Source organism: Vombatus ursinus, unplaced genomic scaffold (assembly GCF_900497805.2).
Source record: "Vombatus ursinus unplaced genomic scaffold, bare-nosed wombat genome assembly UNPS02014807.1, whole genome shotgun sequence".
NCBI lineage: Eukaryota > Metazoa > Chordata > Mammalia > Diprotodontia > Vombatidae > Vombatus > Vombatus ursinus.
The window spans coordinates 37215525-37230917 of record NW_020954585.1 but is presented as its reverse complement, the minus strand read 5'-3'; the positions used below and the strand labels follow the sequence as shown (position 1 = coordinate 37230917).

Here is a 15393-nt window from a genome sequence, read left to right as displayed (position 1 = left end):
TAGGAACATAGGGGAGGCTTGCAGAGAGTTCAAACAGAAACCTGATAAGTAACGGGAGCAATGTCTCCTGAGGATATAGTTTAATAGAGCTAATGTTGAGCTGATCACTCCACGTGACTTCCATAGGCTGAGAGGTTTCTGAAGCCCTATTTTAATAAATCTAATCAGCTACATTTATTACAGCCTCCAGATAGAAATGCTCTTTGTCCCTTTTTTGGTTGCTGAAATGGAAAGTTGTTCATACCTGGTACCATAAAGATGAACTCTTTTTGATGTCATCTTTCCTGGAGATCTGCAAGGGATGGGGTGAAGGTCCTAAATTGATAGATGGAGTTTATGCACAATGGTGGGATGTGGAATAAGAAGTGGAGCTGGAGGTGAGGAGGAAGTGGGAGGGGAAATCAACTGCCATATTCTATGAAAAGACTGCCTCAGGATTAAGCAGATTGCAGATTTCACCTTCTGAGTAGGGCACTATCAGAATTAGGGTAGCTAGGTGGCACAGTAGATAGAGGACTGGGCTTGGAGTCAGGAAGACTTCAGTTCAAATCCCACCTCAGGCACTTATCAGCTGTGTCACTCTGGGCAAATCACTTAATCCTATTTGCCTTAATTTCTCATCTATGAAATGAGCTAGAGAAGGAAATGGCAAACTACTCCAGTATCTTTGACAAGAAAATCCAAAATGGGGTCATGAAGAGTCGATCATGACTAAACAACAACTATCACAATGGCTTCAGACTTTAGCTATGTTGGGACAAGTCTGGCCAGTTGTGACTTGAGCAAATATTTCAGAGGGTACGAAGAAGGGCTCTGGGAATGGAGGAAGAATTCACAAAAGCCTGCTTACAGGCGAGAAGGCAATGCACCCTCTCCTGCAGGGAACTTTGGACGTGATTCCTTCAACACAAAGGTACCAGGGGCCCTTCAACTCAATCTAAAGCTAGGGAATCCTCTAAAGGTCTTCTGATCCATATGGATCATTCAAGAGAAGCCACAGAGGGAAGACCATTACGATGCATTCTTCCTGGATCCTCCATTTCAGAGAAGGGCCCAGACCAGCCATCCTTCATTCTCCAAACTTAGCTCTATATCACAGTTACCTCCTAACTCTACTATGAGTGCCTTCTCCCACTGGTGAGTTCTTCTAAGAGCTCCATTTTGGGGAAGGGCCTCAGAACACAATCTCTCATTCCTGGACTCAGCCACTATATTCCTGAATGGGTACCTTCTCCCTACCCACTGCTTTTCAGCCATGACATATCCCTTAGGTTCCTAGTTGGCACTGGAATACTTAGCTAGATGGGCCATACATATAACCCAGTATGGCAGCTTTCATGTTCCTAGGAGAAAATTATTAATTTTACTATACAGTATTCCTTTGACTAAGGGACTTTCCAAGGGCATGTGGGGTCCATGAACTTGTTTTTTTAAAAACCACCGTGATAACTATATTTCAATCTAATTAGTTTTTTTTCCCTAATACCACATATTTTATTTTATACATTTGAAATTATTATTTTGAGTACTCCATAACTTCACCACACTGCCAAAGAAGTGTATGACACAAAAATGGTTAAGAACCTCTGTCCCATATTCTTTAAAATATGACTCAGTTTACACAAATCTTTCAGGAATATAATGATAGTATAACATAATTTAGAAATTTGGGGCATGTCTACTCAAGAAATAGTTTACTCACTGACAGGAAGCATCCAGAGTTATACCTCTGATTATGTGTAAATAAACTAGATATAGCTTATAGTAGTATATTAGCTACATCAAAGTAATTTTATGTTACTTATGCATTATGACTACCCAAAAATAACACAGTAAGGTAGCAATTACTTTTATTATTTCTCTAATTGGGTCTAAAACAGAATAAACATTGAGATACTGTCGTAATTATTGGATCCTATAGTTGTCAGTCTAGATAATCATGTTTTATTATTAATTTTATCATTTAAAAAACAAAAGCCCATTCATATTTATTTACATTTATGTACATTTACATAATACAAAGAAACAGCTTACTAACCTCTGCTTCTGCTGGTTGGGACTGTAATAACTGTCGTATGCGAAGTATGTCTTTATCAATTTGCTGAATTCTAGCCACTCTTAGCTAAAATAAAATAAGTGATAAAATTATATACATATACACACACACACTCACATGGTAAAAATATAATTGTATAAACTATATCATGGTTGTTTTGACAAATTATGGCAGACCAATGAATTCTTTCATTCCTATGGCATGAAATAAAATATAAATATCTACACATTTATGAGCAGAGACAAATATCAGCTCAATTTTTATTATCTCACAGTTTCTCCATTAGTGACATTCTCCTAAAACCTCAAAATGAGTTTTTAAAAGTTAAATTTTGTTTTAAAGAAGGGATTAAGCATTTAAAGGTAGCTTTCAACAAGTGAATCCACTGGAAAATAAGTCATCAGAAGCAGGTTTATCTTTTAATTCAACTAGACCTCACTTTTCAGTTTACCTAAATCAGGGCAAACTTTAATAAAAGGAGTTGAAATTTTAATTTGTATTAATCATACCAAACTTAGGAAGTCAAATTTGGCAGCTTCTTCTCTCAATACAAAATCATTGACATATGCTGATTTTTTCCTTCTAGATTATGACTGTACTTGAACATTATTTTCATTTTCAGAACTAGCATTACAATGGGGGTTAAAATGTTGGATAAAAAAGGTAATTAAAAAGGAGCTAAACTAAAAAGGAAGTTAGAATGTTAGAACTACAAGAGAGCAGTGTGAAGGAAGCCAATCTAATATTTGTGTTTAACAATTAAGAGTTTTCTGATGGCCAGGGGCAGACAGGTGGCACAGTGGATAGAGTGCTAGGCCTGGAATCAGAAAGACTCATCTTCCTGAGTTCAAATCTGGCTTCAGATGCTTACTAGCTGAGTGACCCTGGGCAAGTCACTTAACCCTGTTTGCCTAAGTTTCCTTATCTGTAAAACGAAATGGAGGAGGAAATGGCAAACCATTCCAGTTTATTTTTGCCAAGAAAACCCCAAATGGAGTCATAAAGAGTCAGACAAGATTAAAAACAACCCAACAACAACAACAACAATAAGCGATGCTTTCAGGCCTAGTATAAATATAAACACCATTTTGGGGAAGCTAGGTGGCACAGTGGGTCAGCAAGAGTCTTTAATGACTAAACAACCACCACAAATGAAAAGAACAGTTTCACTTGAGTAGTCAGGTCAGCAGTCAAATTAGGAGCAATTAACAAGTGATGGTAAAAGTAAAGAAATGGAGGCAATAAGTACAGATTACTCTTTCTAAGGAGTCCGGCTATGAAGGGAGACCAGAGGTTTTAAGGATGGGGAAAACCGATAGGAAAAGAGAACTCATAACAGGTATCAAGGTCCACTGTTGAGAAGGAGTTGTGAGGCGTAAAGACATACATTTGAAATGGCTGTTGTGGGGGAATACAATAAAATGTCACTCAGGACCTTTTCCAGCTTTAAATATATTATTCCTATGATTTTAAGACTCAGCTTGAGGACTTTTGAGGTCTGAGGCCTTTCCTGATTTCCCCAGTTACCAGTGTCTTTCTGTTCCTAGGTTTACCAACCATGTGTTGGTGTTATGTTTTGGACACGTGTGTTCTCTCCCCCTTAGAAAATAAGCTCCTTAAGAGTAAGGACTGTTCCACTTTTCTTTGTATACTTAGTGCTAGCATAGTGCCTAGTATATACTAGGTATTTCATAAATGCTTAATGATTTATTATCTCATTTTGCCTTATATCTTTTTGGGGATATATTGAAGAGTAAGTTGTTGAGTTCCACTGTTTCCGTTTCTCTCTAGTCTAACTGGTTTCATTGCCCTACCTCTTTATGCTTTATAATATAATTCATGACCTGGAAGTGCTATTTTTCCCTTCATCCCTACCTTATTTCAATATTTTCCTCAATATTCTAGATTAGGGGTGGGGAACCTTCAGCCTTGAGGCTCCATGTGGCCTGAGAGGTCCTCAAGTGTGGCCCTTTGACTGAATCTAAACTTCACAGGTAAATCCTTAATAAAAGGATTTGTTCTGTAAAACTTGGACTCAGTCAAAAGGTCACATTCAAGGACCTAGAAGGCCACAGGTTCCTCAGCCCTGCTCTAGATCTTTTGTTTCTCCAAATGAATTTTGTTATTATTTTATAGAGTTCTGTAAAGGATCCCTTTGACAGTCTGGATGGTACAGTAGTAAAATTGTAAATTAACTTTGTTAGTGTTAGTTTAATTATATTGGCATGGCCTGGACCTGAGCACCAAATATTCATCTAAGCTATTAAAGTTGTTCTTTATTTCTTTAAAGGACACTTTGGAAATAAGTCTGGTTTCAACTCCAAGGAATAAGATGCCACTCCCTGGAAAAGCTCATCACTTCTAAACTTAACACCATGTTAACTCAAACCTTAACAGATACCATCCCCCTCAGCCTCCACTCCACTCTTATTAGAGGGTTGGAGGGTGGAGTATCAAACTCCTCCCAAAGTCTTTCTTTGTAGAAGGTATAACCTGGACCCTCAGTTCACTCCACTTTGCCATCTGCTGTTCTGTTTTCAATTCCATGAAAAAACATACCCCCCTGGTGTCCTTTCCCCCACACCCATCCCTGTTTTCCTGACTCCTTTTTGTGAGTTGTCTCCCCCTTTAGATTGTAAGCTCTTTGTAAAAAGACAGGGACTGTCTTTTTATTAGGACAGTGCCTGGCACATAGCAGGGATTTAATAAATATTTATTGGACTGGATAAGTATTTTGTGTGCTTTGGTAACTGATATCCAGAAATTTATGCATTCTGCAGTTATTTTGAATGAAATTTTCCTTCCTATTATTGCCTCTTTAATTTTGTTATTACACAGAAATGTGTTGATATGTGACAGGTTATTCTGTAGCCTGTAATTTTGCTGAAACTGCTATTTCAATTAGTATCTTTGATGATTCTTTAGGATTTTCCACATAAACCATAATACCATCAGCAAATAGGAATACTTTTATCTCCAATATATCTATTTTTACATCTTTAATTTCTGTAGCTTGTCTTATACAATAGCTATTCTTTGCTTCATCCTTCCCTGGCTAGCCAGGAAAACCTTCCCTGGGAACCAAGTAACAGTACTATATTTGTCTCTAATAATAATTTGGGGCAGTACTTCCTCAATTTCTGAGAATAACTTCTGTAGTATTGGTACTGTACTGTTTAAAAGTGTGATAGAATTCTGAGACCCCAACAGCCATCAGGAGTTTTTTCTTTGATAGTAGCTAATTGTATTTCCTTTTCTGGGATTTCATTATTTAAGGTCTCTTCTTGATTGTCTGTTTGTTTGGACATGCCATATTTTTGAAGGTATCCCTCTATTTCTTTGGTGCTTGCAATTTCAGTAGAATATGCCTTGTGTATTTCTGATTGGGTTGTGCTGGCTTAGTAACTGACTCACTGAAAAAAAATGTATATATGACACACTTTTAAGTTTGATCTGTGTTGACATTTTCTCCATCACTTTCTTAAGTACAGACAATCAGTGAAACGATAAATGAAGTCATGACTTATAATGTTTGGTTTCCAACTTGGTATAAATGTACACTCTGAAAATTTAACAACCAGCTCTGGTTCAAGCACACCCCAAGTTCTGACCATTCTTACTTCTTCTGGTGTTGCTGTGATTTTACTATATTCATCTGGTATTGTGCTAATCTGATTTTCCAGTCCTACCAGTTATTGCTCCCTATCTCGTGTTGCCCTCATTTCTAAATTCTTTGAGAAGGCCAACTACAACTGTCCACTTCTTTTCCTCTCACTTAATTCTACAGTCTGGTTTCTTATCTCATCACTCAACTGAAACCACTATATCCAAAATTATCAATTATTTCTTAATTGCTGAACATAAAGGCCTCCTCTCAATTCTTATCCTTCTAGACTTCTTGGGAGCCTCTGATACTGCTCATCACACTATTCTCCTTGACACTCTTTTTGATTCAGAAACCTTAACATGACCCGGTTCTCTCCTGGTTCTCCTCCCACCAGTCTGATCTCTCCTTCTTAGTCTCCTTTGCTGGATCTCCATTTAGGATATACCCACTAACTATGACTATACTTCGATGATCGGTCCTGGACACTTTTCTCTTCTCCCTCTATATTATTTTGCTCGGTGATCCCATCAATTCCTATGGATTCAATTATCATCTCTACACAGATGATTCTCAGATTTACTTATCTAGACATAACCTCTCTCCTTGCCTTATATCATATCTCTAACTGCCAACTGGGCGTCTTAAACTCAAAATGTCCAAAACTGAACTCATTATCTTTCCCCACCAAACTATCCAGTCCAAACATCCTTATTTCTATCGAGGGCACCCACCATTTTCCTAGTCACCTCAGCTGACAACATCAATGTCACCCTGGACTCCTTACTCTCTCACCTCCCATATCCAATCTGGTACAAAGTCATAATGATTCAACCTTTTCAGTAACTCTTGTAACTGCCCCCTTCTCTGCTCTGATACTACCATCCTGATACAGGTCCCTTATCATCTCATTCCTAGACTATTATTATAGCTTTCTAGTTGGTCTCCACTCCTCCAATCTCTCTTCTCCCTAGTCTTCCATTCGGTTATCAAAGTGATCTTTGTGAACTACTGCTAGATTTGGGAATTAAACGTAAAGTTTAAAAAAAAAAAACCTTTCCTGAACTCAAAGTGTTAAAAAAAAAAAATAAAAAACAATGAATGTCTTAACATAATTATTTTCCTTCTCAGATTTACTTTCCTTTTTTTTTTAACATCACTGTCACTTTCCAATACTACCATCCAACCTCTCTTGTAACAAAGAAACAACAACGTATAAACAAACCTAAACATCAATCATATCTGAAAGGACATACAAATTCCATATTTGACTCTCAAGAGAAGGGACATTTTAAACTCAATATTTTTCCAACAAAATTTTTGGTTTGTTTACTAAAGTAATTACAATAAACTTAGGTAGATTCTCATGTGGCAATTTAAAAGTTTATTTGTCCAATTGTAAAGAGGTTTGACACTTTTGAGGCATTTATGCTAAAGGTTTGCACAGAAATATCTACTTCTTAATTTTAAAAACTTCAAAAATGTTGTGGCTTTAAAAATATAACTGTTTATGATGTTCAAAGGCAAAATTACCTATCAATTAAAAAAAACCCCAATATTCTGGTAAAATTCCAATGACTTTCTAAATTAAATATGTAGTATTTGCATAGTCATAAGTGTTTCAAAAAGTAAAATCTAGCATTTTAAATTACCTGTGCTCGTTTTTCCATATCCTGGCAAGTACCTAGCTGTTCTTCCATTGCAGCTCGGATCTGTCTTGCTTCATACTCCAATTGTCTCCTAGTCATATCTGTTTGCAAAGAGAACTAGGATGGGTAGCAAAGGAAAGAGGTAAAGGACAGAAAAAAATATTTTTAAAAGTCATTAGTGCATGAATTTTTATGCTAAAGAACCAACAATAATGAAAATGAGAAGGTAAGGACAGTCAAAAATATATACATATATATATATGAAGATAGTCAATTGCCAGTTTAAGAAAAACCTTATGGTTTGATTATTTAGGTTTGCAAAAAAAAGTAACTAAAGTAACTAAGTAACTAAAGTAACTAAGCCTAGTTCCCTTTGTGAAATACAAGAGTAAAATCCAAATATATTTGTATTTATTCTTGGCCACAAATTATTTTATAACAAATCATCAGTACCTAGTAGTATTATTTGTAATTGTATATAACCGAAAGTTCAACAGTTGAGCAATGGCTGAATAAACTGCAGTATCTAATTTAAGGATACATCTAAGTATGCATGTGACACTGGGTTCTCCAAGTCTATGTCAGTGGTAATACAAGCTCTGGCTCATCTTAATCAAATTGAAAAGGCTTCTAATATAGTCTTGGGACCCTTGGCTATAGAATGCATGCTTGTTATCTGAAGGGCTAAACTAATTAAGAGGCTAATCACTAGGAGAGGCTGTCATATAATGAAATTCTGGGGCCGCAACTCAAAGATCTTTTACTAAGATAGTATGGATTTTTGATACAATTTTAAAAAAAAGATAACAAATGAATTAAAACCAATTCACATACTTCCTGAAATAGTCAAAAAATCTTTTTAAATCCCTATCCTAGAGAGGAAAAATGATTTTTAAAAAATTTAGCAGTAGGAGTAATTTGAGACAGGTTGAGGGTATCTCCAAACATACAAGACTACAGTTGAAGCTAGCTGATGTGATTCTAGTCATAACAGACTAAATCAAATGCAATGGTGAAAAATGACAGTCACAGACTCAGTCACAAAATCTCATAGTCAGAAGGGGCATTAGGGGGCTATTCTCATTCATCATTTATCTGAACAAGAATCCCCTTTACAACATAAATGACAAATGATCCACTATCATTCATTTGAAGACTTTTAGTGAGGAGGAAAACCCACCATCTTGTATGGCCACCCATTTTCCTCTTGAAGAGTTCTAATTGTAATGAAGTTTTTCCTTTTTTACAGTAGTATAAAGGAAGATGAGAAAGAATATAAAATTTTCCTTAATGGGTTACATTACAATATGAACTATATAAGAAGAATGGTATTTGAAACATGCCACTTCCACTTCCTAGTTCTGTCTCTGAGATCAAACCAAAAAAAGTCAAATAATTCCTCTTCCAAGAGACAGCCCTTCAAATACTTAAACACAAAGCTACCAGACTTCCCCTAAGTCTTTTCTTCTCTCAGCTTAACATAAAAAAATAACAAATGATATCACAGTCTTGCTATATACGTGGCAGGCACTTGCTAAGTGCTGGGGATACAAATACAAGCAAATAAAGCAGTCCTCCCCTAAAGTGCTTACATTCTAATAAGGGAGGATAATGGGTGCAAAGGGAGGGACTACATGCATTGTGGCATGGTTTACAAATGGCTGGGTAGTGATGTGTTTGGTTCTGGTCATGATCAGATGAAAGTTCACCCATCAGATTCCAGGGACAGAGGCCAAAGTTCTGGAGAGAGGGAGATGATGATAATGGTCAAGTGCAGGCATGGTTAAGAAATAGCCAAGAAAGTATATCTCCAATTCCTTTAAATGATCCTATAAAGGAGGCAACTGAGATGCTGATTGTTTGCTTCTGGAATCTCTCCTAAAATGTGGCACTCAGAATTGAATACAATAGTCTAGATATAGTTTGCAAGGGCAGAGTGGAGCTATCACCTCTTCTGTCTTGCATACTACAACACTGTTAATGTAGTTCTAGATGGCATTAGGTTTTTTTAAATGCCATCTCTATAAACTATACTCAGATTGTTTCCAAACTGTTATATAGCCATACCTCCTTATCTCAGATTTTTAAAAATCCAATTATAATCCTTCTTACTCCTATTCAGGAATGTGCTGGTAAATATTTAATAACTAGCTCCCTGGTGGGGGCAGAGGGAAGGAAACCCATAATACACTTTTAAATTTAATGAGCTATTAATATTTTCTCTATCACTTTCTTAAATATAGACAATCAACAAAACAATAACTTAAGCTTTGATTTACCCATTGCCAAGGTATAAATGTTCACACTGAAAATTTAACAGTCCTTAGGAATCAGTTCTAGCTGGCTCTGGCATATCCCTGGTCCTATGAAATTTCATCTTAGTAGATTCAGACAAATGTTCTAATTATTGATTTTTTGGGGGGGGATCCTGTTAGGCAACACATAAACTATCCCTCTCTTAGCTTTGTGACCTGCAAATTCAATGAGCATACCATTTATGTCTTTACACAAGATTTGGCTAAAAAATGAAAACAGAATAGGGTGAAGCACAGAACCCTACAGCATTATACTCACAGACCCTTACAAACTGACACCAAAATATGAATGATTACTCTTTAGATACGGTCATCAAAACAATTCAAATTCACTTAATTGTAATACTATTTGAAAGTGATGATTTCTTTCAGAGCTGGAAATGAGAGAAGTTTCTTTATAGAGCAGCTACATTAATAAGAGCAGGTTTTATTTTTTAACTTTTATAAATATCTTTACATAAATAATTAACTTTACATAATTAGCACAAATACTGTTAAATACACATTAATATAGCTATAACCTATATTCAGAACAAGTTATTGAATCTAAATAAGTCAGAATGCTTAATTACTTACATTTTCTGTTAAAGGAAGACTATCTATCCTTTTAGTTAGGTTTTGAAGCTGGGCATAATACCAATCTTTTTCCTTTTCTTCTTTTTCAAGTTCTGCAAGTAGTAGTGATCTTTAAAAAAAAAAAAAAGTTAGTAACAAAACATAAAGCCAATGCAGAATACAAATAAAATCTACCACATCACTTTAATAGCAAGTTTTTTAATTGAAATATTAACAATAAAGGAATATAATTAAATAATTATTCCTAAGGAAGACCTTAAATTATAGACATTAACTTTCAATTCAGTAAGTATTTATTGAGCATTTGCTACATGTAAAGCCCAGTGCTCTGCCCCCTTACTTCCACTTCTAATTTTCCTGGTTTCCTTCAAAATTCAGCTCCAAGTCTATATTCTGCAGGAGGCATTTCTTGGTTCCCTTAGATGATAATGTTTTCCTCTCCAGACTGCTTCCCATCTACTCAGTATATATCTTGTATGCAAACAGTTATTTATGGGTTATCTTCCATATTAGAATGTATATACATTGAAAGCAAAGGCTACTTTTTGCTTTTCTCATTTACATAAGTACTTAGCACAGTACATTACACGTGGTGGGTTCGTTGCTGCCCTTCATGCTCCAAGAGGACAAAAATGACATTACTATGGCAGGATCAAGGTGCAGTGTATCCAACTGCAGGCTAATCAGACCAATACAAGCTTGAAAGGCTCTATCACAGGTTGGGTACAAACAGTCCATATAAACATTTGGAGCAAAGATGGTCCTAAATTTGTGCATCTCACATTTCTTCTGGGCTACTGCAATTTTGTTTTACTCATAGAGCACCGCACCTTCTTTGATGCAGGCACGTCATGCTAGGTGATCCTGTGCCAGTGCCTCTTATGTCTCACAATTAATTCCAAAGTTCTTCACTTGAAAGTGTTGTTGTATTGCTTCTTCTGACCTCTAGGAGAGCACTTGTCTTGTGTGAGTTCTCCATAAAAGTCTTTTAGGCAAATGTACATTTCCCACTTGAACAACAATGTTTGCCATTTGTGTGGCCAGCCCATTGCAGCTGCACTCTCTACAATAGAGTTTGATTGCTTGGCAGTTTAGCTCAAGAAAGGACCTCAGTGTCCAGTACCTTATCTTGTCAGGTGACCTTCAGAATCTTCCTAAGACAATTCAAATGGAAGCGAATCAGTTTCCTGGCATGGTGCTGGTATATTGTCCAGGTTTCACAGGAGTACACAATGAGGTCAGCAAAATGGCTCTGTAGACCTGCAGTTTGGTAGGCAGCCTAATACCTCTTCTCTCCCACACTTTCCTTCGGAGCCTCCCAAACACTGGGCTAGCTCTGGAAATACATGCATCAACCTCATCATCTATTTGGACATCCCTGGAAAGTATACTGGCCAAGGTAAGTGAACTTATCCATAGTATTCAAAATTTCTCTATTTGCTACAACTGATGGTTCTGCATATGTATGGTGTGGCGCTAGCTGGTGGAGAACATGTGTTTTCTTGGTGTTAACTGTTAGGCCAAAACTAACATGAGCAGCAGAGAACTGATCCATGCTTTGTTGCATCTCAGCCTCAGTCAGAAGCTGCACTGAGTGCAGTCATCTGCAAAGGAAAAAAAAAATCACACACCAACTCTTCCTCCCCTTTAGTCTTGGCTTACAGCATTTTCAAGTTAAATAATTTACCACCTGTGTGGTAGTTGACCTTGATGCCAATTTTATCCTCTTTGAAGGTACCTGACAACATCACAGAAAACATCATGAAAGCAAGCACATAGCCCTGCTTCACTCCACTGGTGACTAAGAAAGTGCGAGACCATTGTCCGTTATCTGGAATCTGGGCAAGCATGGCATAATGATACTGATGTACAATACTGATAAACTTCTCCAGACAGCCAAATTCTGACATAATTTTCTACAAATCTTCACAACTGACTAGTATCAAAGACCTTGGCCAGATCAACCAATGTGATATATAGATCTCTGTTCTGCTCCTGGCATTTCTCCCAGAGTTGTCAGGTAGCAAACACCATGTCAACAATTCTTCAGCCTTTCTGAAGCCACACTGGCTCACAGGTACATGACCACTGTTGGGATCTACATGCCAAGACCACCCCTCTCTATTTACTATTAGAAGACACCCTGTTCTCCAGAGCTAAGGCCCAGCAAGCAAGCTGTGCACTGAACTTGGCATAACAACAATCCTTTGCGTTCCTCCTCTGTATGAACTCTGCTGCAGCAAAATCATAGAATTATTTCACACCAGCCTCAAGTAGTCCTTGAGCTCAGACAAGCATCTGAAGGAACCATGTTCTGGTCATGAAGCCCTGCTATGAATCAAACTTGCCTCATCGTTGCTGCTAACCCCTCATTGCTCTTGCTGACTGCTTGTTACTTGGTCTAGCCACTACTATTACATATTAAAGCTCAACCTCGCTTCTTTGGGTCTCTTCACTATTACAGCAGACCCTGGCAAACATGTCTAGTTTCTCTTCTCCAACAGAATAAACAAAGTTTTTTTTTGTTTGTTTATAACAGCTGTTTGACTCTTTGGTTTTATTTTAATTTAATTTTATTTTTCAGAGTTAACAGATGGGGTATTACCTCTGTGAATTCTTTGGCAGTTTTCACAGTTAACAGTAGTTGCATAACCTCTGTGACTCTTTTGGTCATTTATTTTCAGAATATGACACCATCTTTGAGGAGAAGGATCAGCCAATTAAGCCAGCAATAATTAAGAGAGACCTCCCTATGATTTCCTTTATAGAGATGGACAGTGGAGGCATCCTTGAATTCCTGTGGAATAATCTCCTCTTGCCATATATCCATGAAAATTTCAGTCAGTTTTTGTATGAGCAGTGGACTCCCAGGTTTATAAATCTCAGCTGGAATAGAATCAGCACCAGGTGCTTTGCCACAGGAGAGGAGCCTAATGGCATTCAAAAAATCTTCTTCAACTGGAAGTTTGGCTAGAAAGGGACTGACTCTAACCTGAAGTATACCACACGGTCAATTGCTTCAGCACTGATTGATGACAATCTGTTAAGAACATTACAGAAGTGTGTTCAGCCCATCTTGCCAGGATCATGTCCTTATCACTAATCAATGTGGCTCCATCAGCACTAAGGTGTATCATAGGTCTTTGGCCCATAAATAGCCTTTAGGGCATCATAAAAGCACTTTGGATTGTTATTATCAGTGTAAAACTGAATTTCATCTGCCTTACTGGGCCAAGAATTCTATATCTAAGCTTCACTTGCACTTTACTTTTGGCTTTTTCCATTTCTTTTAAATTTGAGCTCTGCTCTCAGGGTGGAAGGGGTGTTGTTTCAGGCTTCTTGTGCTAATGGCTGCGGGCCCTGGCTGTTTACCTGGTGCTATGTTGATGCTGCCCCTAGAGGACCCTCTTGTCTAGTGTTGCACTGAGTGGGTTGGGTGGAGGTTAGCTAGCACTGCTGGAGGTTGTAGGGGTCTAGTGGCTAACCTGGTGCTGAGCTGGGGTCCTACTGGTGGTGTCTGGTGTATGCTGAGACCCAATGGGGAGTTTCTGCATTTCCCTATGGCTACACTGATGCAAAGAGTAGTCTGGCTTGTGACGGCTGCCTGTTTGCCTGGGACTGTGCTGGGGAGGTCTGGCCTCTGTAGGATGACTGTTTGCCCAGGGCTACCCTGAAGCATGTGGTGGTTCTCAGAGCCTATTCCCCTGGCTATGCTAAGGCACATGAGGGGTCCTGGTGTCAGCTTTTGCCTGCTCCACCACACCAGGGCTCAGAATCTCATTTCCTGTTGGTTTGCTGAGGAAGGGTTTGATGCTGGCTTGCTAGGATGTTTCCCATCCCAGACTCCGCTCTCCTTTCACCTGAATAAGATAGACTTTTCTTGCCGATCCTCCAAGTTTCTTAGGCTAAAAGATTGTTTCACTTCATCTTTTTGTTGGTTCTGCTGTTTCAGGATTTGTTTTGGGGCTTTATTTTATGGTTGTTTAGTGGTAGTATGGGACAGTTACAGCAATTTACTGCTTATTCCACCATCTTGGCTCTCAGAAGTCTCTGTATTTTCCTTTTGATGAGAGTTAAACAATGCCTTCTTAGAGACAAACAAGCTATCCTGCTGGTTAAACCGATGTAGCTCTCATTTTTTCATTCAGCAGCTTCTGAATTTCCTCACCATTTTCATGTTCTGGTCATGAAGCCCTGCTATGAATCAAACTTGCCTCATCGTTGCTGTTAACCCCTCATGGTTCTCGCTGACTGCCTGTTTCTTTGTCTAGCCACTACTATTATGTATCAAGGCTCAATCTCGCTGCTTTGGGTCTCTTCAGTATTACAGCAGACCCTGGCAAACATGTCTAGTTTCTCTTCTCCAACAGAATAAACAAAGTTTTTCTGTTTGTTTATAACAACTGTTTGACTCTTTGGTTTTATTTTAATTTAATTTTATTTTTCAAAGTTAACAGATGGGGTATTACCTCTGTGAATTCTTTGGTAGTTTTCATAGTTAACAGTAGTTGCATAACCTCTGTGACTCTTTTGGTCATTTATTTTCAGAATACAACACCATCTTTGAGGAGAAGTTTTTGTGAGTTTTCTAGCACAGATGAGTAAATGTGGTACTGTACACCAAATCTGTAAAACTGCCTACTCCTTTTCTGCTCCACTGTTGCCAACCATGTGTTGGCTCAGCTTTCCCTCCAAAATTAGCAACTAACTCTTCATGCTCTGAGAAGCAGTCTAATCTGCTGACATGAAGGCTTCTGATAGTCATCTTGCCTTGGGCCTGCCACTTTTGTTTAATGGAAATGTTTAGCTTAGAAGATAAATCTAGGATTGGTCCAGCACTCTGGTCCACACATCGCCTTCATGACTCTCACTTTCTGTCTGGCTCTTCTCTTTACAATGAAATAGTTTATAATGCCAATGTTTGTTGTGAGGGTGCATCCACTCAGTTTTATTGCAGTTAGGTAAATGGAAGACAGTGTTGGTGATGATCAAGAGTTGCACAAATCTTCAGTAGTAAGCGACTGACTCCATTTCTTCCAAGTTCTCCCTGCCATGTCTGATAGTTTGATAGTCTGATAGATAAGCTTGTCTTCTTTCAGCACATTAATGATGAGGGTCTTTATAAAATTTTTCTTTGACCACATCAGAGCTTGTCATGGTGGCAGTATACACAATGATAATGGTGGCATAGCG

General features: G+C 37.9%; 1 protein-coding gene across 10 annotated transcripts in view; it reads right to left on the bottom strand.

Moving 5' to 3' along the window:
- APC (APC, WNT signaling pathway regulator) overlaps nt 1-15393 on the bottom strand; it is a 145489-nt gene that overhangs the window by 55303 nt on the left and 74793 nt on the right. For all 10 annotated transcript variants that reach the window (XM_027874412.1, XM_027874414.1, XM_027874413.1 and 7 more), the window contains 3 exons: nt 10201-10309; nt 7313-7426; nt 2039-2122 (listed from right to left, as the gene is read on the bottom strand). In XM_027874412.1, the coding sequence (XP_027730213.1) occupies nt 2039-2122; nt 7313-7426; nt 10201-10309 (307 nt within the window). The remainder of the gene's footprint in view (nt 1-2038; nt 2123-7312; nt 7427-10200; nt 10310-15393) is intronic.